A 9905-nucleotide genomic window follows, 5' to 3' on the forward strand; every position below is an offset into this window, starting at 1 on the left:
CCTTGCTCTGGAGTCTCTGCCCCTTTTACAGTCAACAGTAACCACGCCCACCCAGGTAGAGGTTAGAGTGGGAGGTGCCCCTGGCATCTGCACCAGGAGCAGCTGGGAGCAGAAGGTGGGGGGCTGCAGCCAGGCAGGACCCCAGGAGCACAGGACTAGGCCTGAGGCTTGCTGGGGAGCGTGGCCCCAGCACAGCCTGAGGCTTAATAGGCTCCAGCTTGCAGGCTGCACGAGGTATTGGCCGAGGGGAGATACTGGCGGGGTCAAGGTAAGCCTGCTAAGCCTGAGACTACTCCAAAGAAACAATGACACAGATGGAAAAAAAAAAAAGAGTTTTATTGTTCCCTCCAAGGGATTAATGCCAGGGAATGAATGGTCCCCAGGCCCCCTCACCCCTGGGGGACAGGCTGACAGAACAGTGCAGGGCAAGGTGTGGCCCCTGCAATGCGGGCTGAATTTCCAACCCCTGAAGCCCAATCACTCAAGCTAAAATTAGCAGTCCTGGCCCTTGGGGAGACAGCCACCTGGGCCAGGCCCAGGACTCCCAGCCTCTGTAGCTCTGTGGGGACCAGGTCTGGGGGCTGCCAAGGCTGGGCAGGGTTCAGCTTCTGGCCACCAACCACTCTAAAGGGGCTGGGCCCCAGACCCAGGAGACCTCGCAGACACAGTGAAGGCTGGGACAGGGCTGCAGGCATGGGGTGCCTGAGGGTCCAGAAAGGGCTGCAGGATCAGGGCCCTTGGCTGGAGCGTCTCAAACTGAGAGTCGGGACCCGGGGGGTCAGGGCACCCCTAAGAATCGGATCAGATCCGAGGTGAAGACATTCGAAGTCAGGGCTGTGGTCCCAAGCTGGGGACTACTTGTCAATGAGCCCCCCCTCCTTGAGCTTGAAGTAGAAGAACTTCTCCAGGGCACTGGCGCAGCGGCAGTACTCGCTGTCCGGGGGGTTGTACTCGCGGCAGTTGGCGATGACCCGTTGCAAGTCAGCCACAAAGAGCTTCCGTGTCACGTAGTAGCGGCTGCGGAGCCGCTCGGTCATGGTCTTCAGGTCTGGGGCGCAGGGGAGGAGCACAGATCTCAGAGGCAGCGGCGAGCAGCAGGCTGCCCGTGGGGTGGGCCCCAGGTGCACGGCCCAGGGAGGGCAGGAACAGTCAATTCGGGGGCAGAAGAGGAAGGAAGGGCAGGGAACGGAGGGTCCTCACCGATGGGGAAACGGATGACCTCGTAGTAGTCAGGGGCCTCCGACTTCTTCACAGGCTCCATGAAGGGCCAGGCACTGGGGTGCGACTGGAGAAAAGGGCAGAGCTGGGATAGCCCCACTCTGCCCGTGCCAGCCCATGACTCCCACCCACCCCAGACTGGGTCGCGAAGCCACAGGTACAGGGACCCCCAGAAGGGGAACTTGTTCTCCCCACCTTAATCTGGGCCAGCAGGTTTTTGAGGGTTGTGTAGAGCTGGTCAGGGTCCTTCAGCTCCTTCCTGGCACGAGAGACACCAAGTCTGAGGCTCCGGGTCCCTCTGCCCTTCCCGCTCCATCCCTGCTCCCTTGGCAGAACACTCACCCCTTCTCCTTCCCCAGTGGCTTCCAGCCTGTCTCTCCTGCAAAGTAGGGAGAACGTCCCTAAGAACGCCTGTCCACGCCCCGAGCAGCACGCCCTCCCGCCCCCGCAGCCAAGTCCCCTGCTCACGAATGCCGGGGACGCTCTCCACAGGGATCTGCCTCACACCCTCCTTGAAGCAGCTGAGCCCAGGGTAGACCTTGCGGATCTGGGCCTGTTTGCGCTCAATCAACTTCTTGATGATCTGAGGGAAGGAGGCGTCTGAGGGGCCAGCTCCAGCCCCAGCAACAGCCCCTCCCAGGGCCACCGTCAGAGCCCACAGTGGGAAAACCCACACTGCACTGCCACCGAATCCAGTGCCTCCCCTCCTAACTTCCCCTACGAGGCCGAGCAGGAACCAAGACGCTGGTGACACACACACATGCACGTATGCACGGTGTAGGTCTACACGCGTGTGTGCACCCTCCACATGCATTCACGAAAACCCTATGGATGCGCATGTGGGCTCACAACCTCCTTCTGCTTCTTGATGATGTGGGACAGCTCCGTGTAGGGGATCCGGGGGTTCAGCTCACACTCCATCAGTGTTGCTCCCTCGTAGTCCTTGATGTAGCCCAGGTAGCGGCTCTTGGGCACCTTGATGTCCTTGGAGAAGCCCTGGGGAGTGGATGGTTATGACCTGACCCATCAGCAGGTATTTCCCAACTTTCCTACTCTACCCCCACCCCCCGGCCCCCAGGAACACCTGTAGGGCAGTGCATGCCATGTCCCCTCCCCCCTCCTGAACCTCCTCTTGTGGTACTGTGAGGGCTCAGTCTGTCCCTGGAAAGGTTCCAGGTCAGCTGACGCCTCCCAACTCACCCCAAGAGCCTCCCAGTTCTTCTGGCCTGCCCTACTGGCCCCCCAGGCCCTATTCTCCACTGGGGCAGCAGCAGGAGGGAAGGTGGGTATGAAGGTCTTCTTCACAGGTGTCAGGTGGGCTAGGGGTCACAAAAGGACTCCTACTCCATCCACAGCAAGGGGCTGGACAGAATGACCCCTGGCTCCAGGCAAAGGATAGGTGTGGGGTGAGGCCAGAGGTCACCTGCTTTTTGAAGTAGCCAATGGCGTACTCGTCGGCATAGGTGAGGAAGTAGAGGATGTTGTGTTTGATGTGATACTCCTTCAGGTGGTTCATCAGGTGGGTCCCGTAACCCTGCAGGGAAGAAAGCAGGACTTACAGGGGAAGGGGACAGGCCTGGCGCTGGAGAGGTCTCAAGAGGGCCCAGAGCCGAGAGAGGAGGGGGCAGACTGGAGAGGAGGTGGGGAGAGCGAGGGGATCCAGGGCAGGGAGGAGGAAAGGCAACCGGCGGAGGAAGGGGGTTCGTCGGGAGAAAAGTGAAGAACTCTGGAGTTCTAAGTGCCTGCGCTGGGCCAGGTGTGGTGCTTGCTGCTTTACAGGATGCTCTCAAGTTAACCCAGGAGGTAAGTGTCATTACCTCTATCTTACAGAAGAGAAAATCTGAACTCAGCTATGTTAGGAAATGTGTCCAAGGTCAGGCAGCCAGCCACGGCGCGGCCAGGCCCAACCCAACACAGGCCACTGATTACCAGTCCTGGGCCTTGGAGAAGGGGACAGGGGAGAGACCTGCTCATGGCAGCATCTGAGCCCTGAAGTGGCACTGTCTCCCACACGTCAGGACCAAGCAGGCACCACACAGATCTGGGGTATGTGACACGGGGGAACAAGGGACCCTGCGCGTGGGTCTGTTGCGACAATTAAAGGACAGAAGCCAGGACTATTACCATAGAGATAATGTAATCACTACTCATTCCCTCCATGTGTGTAAATGTCCTCGTGATAAAAACACAAGTCCACAGGTGCGTTTAAGTGTTGCTGATTCTTGGGTTCCACTTGTCAACAGGTGTTTTCCTAACCCAGTTATCAAATTACAGCTGCTACCTTGTGAGGATGTGAAGAACCGTCCGGCCGCTAAAAACAGAAAGAGCTGGGGGCTGCTGCCTCCCACACCCTCGCTGCCCTGACCTGGTCCACACTCAGAAGTGGGCGGGGGCAGGGCCAGGCACTGCTCACCTTGACCTGCTCATTGGAGGTGACGGCACAGAAGACAATCTCCGTGAAGCCCTGGGTGGGGAACATGCGGAAGCAGATCCCTCCGATGACCCGTCCGTCCTTGATCAAGGCCAGAGTCTTGTGCTTCCTAAGAGAGAGGGGACTCGTCACAGCCCCTACCTGCCCCCGCTGCTCCCCAGGTCCCCACACCTGAAGGCCTCAGCTGGAGTCAGGGCTGGGTACTGAGGAGCAAGAATGCTCCAAGATTGGGCCTTGGAAATGGGAAGAAGGGACCCCCAATTTTGAGGGCTGGGGAGGCCAAGGAAGAGAGGCCCCTCCGGTGTGGTGTCCCTGGGGTAGGGACTCTCCTGGGGACGCACGGGTCAAAGACGAGGCGGGCGATATACTCCTTGGGCATGCGCGGCAGCTGGTGGGAGAAGACGTTCTGCAGCCCCACGAGCCACAGCAACACCCGCCGGTTGGCCTTGGGTGTCAGCGAGTTGCCGATGACGTGGAACTCGATGATGCCGCGGCGCTCCTCCAGGCGGGCTGTCTCGTCCCGGGCCGCGTTGGCCGACAGTAAGCTCGTCTAGGCCCAGAGGAGGGGCGGTGAGCTAGGGCCTCAGGTGGGTGAGGGCCCCTCCCCCTACCGGTCAGCAGGCCGGCCACCCACCTCGGGCCCCAGCATGGCAGCAGGGTCGGTGATGGTCAGCATGACCTCATTGACCAGCTCCATGGGGATGTCACCCATCACACGGAGCCGCTTGGCATCCTCCAGGGTCAGGTTCTCTGGGAGCTTCCTCTTCTCACCTGTTGGGGAGGTTGGCAAGGTTTCCCAGGGACAGCAAGAAAGGTTGGGAGAGGGGTGAACGACAGTCAGAGGTCAGGGGTCAAGCACCCACCTGGCATGGGCTCGGCCCCTGCAGAATCCAGACTCAGCGAGTTGTTGCTGCCGCCCCCCATGGTGGGGCTGAAGATGGGGGCGCTGGGAACAACCGCTGCACTGACCGTAGCTGAGAAGAAGTCAGGGACAAGGGGCCGAAGCTGTTGGCAGGTCCCTTAACAGGATCTAGGCCCTCCAACCCAGCTGAGCCGCCCTGCATTTCCCCACTGTTGCCATTCCCAGCCCCTCTCCTACCCAGGGGGCTTAGCTCAGTCAGGAAGGGCAGGCAGAGAGCCCGCAGTGGCGCATACCTGGCCGGGGCACCAGCTGTGTCCCTTCTGAGGGTGGCATGGTGAAGCCTGACTCCCAGATTGGAGAGTTTGCCCCGTAGATCTCCTCCTCCAGCATGGATAGAAATCTGTAGGGAGGGTACAATCTGTCCCACAACTCTGTCTGCCATCCAAGGACGCTGGCTGGGCCAGGCACCAGAGGGACTGCAGGCTGGTCAGAGACAGACCCTGCTCTCAGGGAACTGGGAGCCTCAAAGAGGAGGCAGCTTCTGCCCTCTGGGAAGCCCTGGTCTGAAGAGGGAGGCACAGGCCCTTGCCTTCTGGGGTCCTCTAACTGAAGGCAGATCTCCAGATGGAGACCACAGAGGCCCAGCTGTGTCATGCTGCCTGGCACAGGGGGACAGCTCTGAGCTGACGCCCTCCCGCACTGTGTGGCCAGGCAGGGCAACACATCACCTTAAGTCCCCTCACTCCCCTCCGCATCAAACAGGCTCAGAATCCACCCCATCTTGCTACCTCTTGTTCCCACCTAGTGACCCGGGGCACTAGACGGCCAAGATTAGTCAGTAAAGGCTTTTTGAACAGCAAAGTTATGACCCAGATTTAAAATGGGAGAAAGGTATGGCAGAACAGAGGAAAACTGTACAGAAAAGACTAGAAGAAGAGTGGAAACTGATTTCACCTCAAGTGTAAGCTCTGGTTCTGGGGCTACTATGGTGGGAAGGATTCTGAAGCTGTGTCCAGGCCCCCACGGGAAGCAATTAGTACCGTCTGCCAGGGGCATGGGAGGGGGTAGCGTTAGCTCGGGCCATGTACCTGCCATCCCCAGACTAGTACGTGCAAAGGCAAATACTAGCAAGTTGCTTCTGGGCCATGGGCAAGTCTGCCAGGTAGACGCCCAGATCCCAGAAGGCCCATGGAGGGAGAGGAGGGACCAATCCAGGAAGCCTTCCTGGAAAAAAGGGGACAACAGCGAGGATGTGAACTTGGGGCAAAATCCCAACAGGCCAGAATGAGCCTTACTTGGGGAAATGAGTGAGGATGAGGGTCCTCTTCTCAGGCACCAGCTTGTCCTTCTCCACTCGGAACTTTTCCAGCAGCTGCCGGCGGGTAACGGTGAAGATGGACCGGAGAAGGCTTCGCCCAAAGACGTGAGTGGTTTCGTAGCGGGGGAGGCTGTCACAGCTCTGGGGCACATGGCAGTAACAAAGCCATCTGGGGTGGGGGAGTGGGGATGGTGGCAGGTGAGGGTGGAAACCACTGAACCCAGGCTGGGCCTACAATCCTCCTCCCAACCTGCCCCTGGCTGGACCTACCTGGTGTAATTGACCTTGTAGGTAGCCACATCCTCGGCCTGAGACCTCTGCCGAAACTGGGCAGGCGTCTCAAGCTTCCAGTAGTTAAGGCAGAGCAGGAACATCTTGGAGAGCTCGAACATCGTCTGCCGCTCCCGGGGAGCCAGGTGACTAAATTTGTACTGCACAAAGTTCAGCACACCCTGAGAAGGTGTGGGTGAGGGATAGAACGAGCAACAAGGTGTGAGCAGCCAGCAGGGGCTTCTTGTCCGAGGAAGCTGCTACCCGAGGGCAGGGACAGGGCTCTCCGTGAGGGGAGCTATGCCCCGTCCCTGCTCCCGCTCCTACCCTGAGGTTAGCACAAAACATCCTCCCTTCTCTGAGTGTCTCCCCTGTTCTCAGCTTGAGGGGGATGGCGAACACAGGCTCCCCCCTCCTCCAAGATGCCCTCAATTCCCCTCTTACCACTTTCCCCAGCCCACCTGCTCAATATTAGGCTTCTCAAATGGGGGGCTGCCCAGGGACCCCTCCACCACGGGCCGGGTCATCTGCAGGATGCATTTCCGCAGGAGCTGGAGGGGAGAGCAAGGGGGAGTAGGGGCAGCAGGACTCAGGGCTGCAGACCCCCCAACGCCTCACCTCCTTCACTCACACTCTCCTTCAGTGCAAGCTCACCTTGAAGAGGTAGAAATAGACCTGCTTGGTGTCCGTGTCCTCCTCCTTATGAACAGACATGAACAAATTCTCCACGTCCACCACCATCCCCAGCAGCCGGTTAATCTCATCCTCTGACACATTCTCCAAGTGGGATACATGGTCAGCTGCAAGACAGACAGGTGGTAGAGTTGGGAAGAATGGAGAGAAGAGACCAACAAGGCTCCTGCACCTCTTCACAGCCAGCCAAGATGCACCCTCAGTCCCTCTGACCACTGTGACCAACAGTGAGACTGACTGCTCCTACAACAGCCCTTGGGTGGCCCTCACCTCTTCTGGGCTGGCAGATTTCCCTTCTCCTTCCCTGGGGAATACACACCAACCCAATCCCCCCCTAGGAGGCATCTTTGGTTTTTCAGAGATGAGGCTTTGTGGCACTTAAGTCACCCTAAGTAGAACCCAGCACCTGCTCTCTGCACCCCCAGCTCCAAGAGCGCTGCCTGCCTTACCCAAGGGGTGCTCACAGCTGCGGCACAGCTCACTCAGGTTGGCAGCTGGCTGCTGCAGATCCATGCGGGGTGCGGTAGGGGGCTTGGGGTTTTTCCAGCCATTACACTTACAGGTTTCATTGGTCTGGAGGCAGAAGGATCAGTCAGACCTGTATCCCTGGGGCAGGAGCCGCTCCTCAGCCAGAGGTTTGCCCCGCTTCCCACCCGAGCCGTAGGATGCCCCAAGCCCCGCCCCTTTCACCCCAGACCCCGCCCCCACCTTGCAAGCGGAGAAGACCCCTAGCTTCTCAAGCTTCTTGGCGCGCGGCAGACCCCGGACTTGCGCCTTCCTCTGGCTGGCGCGCTGCTGCTGACTCAGGCCAGGTCGAGCCGGATCCCCCCCGCTCCCGGTCCCCCCACTTCCTACCCCGGGCCCCCCAGTCCCTGTGCCCCCGGCTGGGGCTGCAGCTGGGGCGGGGACTGGAGCCGGAGTGGGAGCTGGAGTCGGGGCTGAAGCCGGGCTGGGCGCAGGAGTCGGAGCTGGGGCAGGGGCTGGGGACTGGAGGGGCCGGGGCTGCGCGGCCGGGGTCGGGGCCTGGGAAGGTTCCGCCATGGCCTCCCCCGCAGCGGAGCGCGGCGCCGCGCTCCCAGCCCTAGGGCCGCATGGGCAACCGGCACTCAGTGCGCAGGCGTCGCTGTGCCGGCGCATGACGGGAGTTGTAGTCTCCTGCCGCCGCGCCCCTCTGCCGTCAGCTTCCAGACTTTTCTGTCCTGTCTCTTGGTCCCAGACAGCGAAGTGAGGACTGAGCGAGCCCCTCAGATTGACCCCTCCCCACTTCTAATCTCGAAGTCGTCCGGGGTAGTCACGATTGCTGTCCTCTTGGGTACATGGAGGCGCGTCTTGGGGGAACCTAGGGCTCTGCCCCTCTCACAAGCCCCCAAAGGGAAGCGCGGGCCTGGGGTCAGCTTCCTGGCGCTCCTCTCTGCAACCCCCACCCGCACCCCCAGCTGCCCCACGCGACTCCGGACGCGGAATTGCAGCTACAGAAGAGAGGAGATGTAGCCACACTTGTTGAACTGCGTGGTAGTTACATGGGTGTGTTTGCTTTATGACATTCAACTGTACCCTTTTGTGCACTTTTCTGTGTATGTACGTATATGTTATACTTCAACAAAAAGAGTGTATTATCAAAACACTGAGCACCAGAGGTGTAGCCCTACGAAGAAGGCCACTGAGGTGGAAGGGTGAAGCCGAGGAGAGCCGAACCTTTCCTGTGTGCTGGGTGGGGCCCTCCGCGTGTCCTCAAGCCACCGGCCGGCGCACAGGAGGGCCCAGGGGCGGAGGAAGTAAAGAAGCCGAGAAACCCCAGTCCCTGGGGTTGGGCACAGTCAAGGAAAGGCAGGGCGTTCCAAGAGTGGGGAAGGTCGCTCTCCCTTGGCTCTATCCAGGGAACAATCCTTCTTGACCCAGACCTGGTTCTTAGCAGGCAAGACAGCCCCCTTCCAGCCCGGGGCTCACTCTGATGTGGTCTCTGCTCTGGGATCCGGCTCCCGCCCCGTGTCTAACCTCGTTCAGTCGATCAGCTTCCGTCACAGCTTCGGCGCCCGGGCCATTGGCAGGTGGGAAGGGCCGAGAAAGAGGCAGGCTGCGGGATAAAAGCAGCCGCAGCGCTGACAACCCGACCCTTGGAGGTAGGACGGGCATGGCTGAGCCCGAAACTCCTGCCTTGGTCTGCAGAAGCCAAGGGAACAAAGGGGAACAGAGCTGAGCGCGACAGGGACCGCGTGGGAACCCTCCTCGAGCCGAAATCCGTGATCTTGGAGTCTCGCGCCCCTGGACAGCAGTTGCTCACTCGGATGCAGCAGGTCGGTAACAGTTTCTCCACCGAGAACCGGGTGGCGTCCAGGCGTCCCAGCGTGGCCCTCGCTGAACGGAACCAGGTGGCCACGCTGCCGGTGAGGCTGCTCCAGGATGATCCGGCAGCTGCGCAGGGAAACCACCATGCTGAAGACAGTTTCCAAGTGAAGATGAACGCCCATGGCTTCACCCCCGAGGAGCTGGTGGTGAGAGTGGACGGCCAACGCCTGATGGTGACCGGCCAGCGGCAAATGGAGGCCAATGACCCAGAAAGGGGCAGTTACCGCATGTCGCAGAAGGTGCACCGGCAAATGCGCCTCCCGCCGGACCTGGATCCTACCGCCATGTCCTGCTGCCTGACCCCCTCCGGCCAGCTGTGGGTCAGAGGCCAGGGTGGAGTGCTGCCTCTCCCTGAAGCCCCAGCTGGACGGTCCTCCAGACTCCAGAGCCGTGGCTCAAAGGAGGTTTCCAACCTACCCTGACCCAGTAAACAACCCCGGCAGTGTGCAGCATCCTTAAAAGCCGCGGCTCAAAGGAGGGTTCCAACGTACCCTGACCCAGTAAACAACCCCCGCAGTGTGCAGCATCCTTAAAAGCCTCGGCTCAAAGGAGGGTTCCAACCTACCCTGACCCAGTAAACAACCTCCGCGGTGTGCAGCATCTTTAAAGTCCGTTGTCTTTTCCGGGGATGGGGTCAGAAGTGGAGGGACTGGAGCCACAGGGAGGGGGAGGCAGGAAAGGAACCTCAAGGTGGTGGTCCACTGGGAGTCAGGCCTTTGCGGCCCTGGGAGGAACTGCACGGGACAGTGTGGCCCTAGCTGAGAGTA

At 60.2% G+C, this 9905-nt stretch overlaps 2 protein-coding genes across 3 annotated transcripts; one reads left to right on the top strand and one right to left on the bottom strand.

The window, feature by feature from the left end:
• Positions 1 to 309: 309 nt before the first annotated feature.
• On the bottom strand, positions 310 to 7896 carry KAT2A (lysine acetyltransferase 2A). 2 transcript variants are annotated; one of them, XM_069481443.1, is made up of 18 exons: positions 7501 to 7896; positions 7242 to 7365; positions 6754 to 6899; positions 6561 to 6650; positions 6100 to 6281; positions 5807 to 5998; positions 4805 to 4911; positions 4513 to 4623; positions 4284 to 4420; positions 3991 to 4199; positions 3632 to 3758; positions 2642 to 2752; positions 2071 to 2214; positions 1687 to 1801; positions 1561 to 1597; positions 1414 to 1477; positions 1201 to 1285; positions 310 to 1048 (listed from the first exon to the last, which is right to left on the bottom strand). In XM_069481443.1, exons 1-18 carry the CDS (start codon positions 7831 to 7833, stop codon positions 855 to 857), a joined length of 2508 nt encoding a protein of 835 aa, XP_069337544.1. In that variant the 5' UTR covers positions 7834 to 7896; the 3' UTR covers positions 310 to 854. The 2 variants fall into 2 exon arrangements, with proteins under 2 accessions (XP_069337544.1, XP_069337543.1); XM_069481442.1 differs by having other exon boundaries at positions 2068 to 2214.
• Positions 7897 to 9077: 1181 nt separating this feature from the next.
• HSPB9 (heat shock protein family B (small) member 9) lies at positions 9078 to 9560 on the top strand. The gene has a single exon (XM_069483149.1). It carries the CDS (start codon positions 9078 to 9080, stop codon positions 9558 to 9560), a length of 483 nt encoding a protein of 160 aa, XP_069339250.1.
• Positions 9561 to 9905: the final 345 nt, after the last annotated feature.

The sequence above is a fragment of the Eulemur rufifrons genome, chromosome 9 (assembly GCF_041146395.1).
Source record: "Eulemur rufifrons isolate Redbay chromosome 9, OSU_ERuf_1, whole genome shotgun sequence".
Taxonomy (NCBI): Eukaryota; Metazoa; Chordata; class Mammalia; order Primates; family Lemuridae; genus Eulemur; species Eulemur rufifrons.

What these genes read in the sequence shown, in the direction of transcription:
- KAT2A (XM_069481442.1), bottom strand. Translation starts at nt 7,833, where the DNA reads ATGGCGGAACCTTCCCAGGCCCCGACCCCGGCCGCGCAGCCCCGGCCC. An exon ending in TCTATTTCTACCTCTTCAAG is followed by an intron (nt 6,651 to 6,753) that starts GTGAGCTTGCAC and finishes TCTCCCCTCCAG; the next exon opens with CTCCTGCGGAAATGCATCCT. An exon ending in AGAAGCCTAATATTGAGCAG is followed by an intron (nt 6,282 to 6,560) that starts GTGGGCTGGGGA and finishes ACACCTTCTCAG; the next exon opens with GGTGTGCTGAACTTTGTGCA.
- HSPB9 (XM_069483149.1), top strand. Translation starts at nt 9,078, where the DNA reads ATGCAGCAGGTCGGTAACAGTTTCTCCACCGAGAACCGGGTGGCGTCC.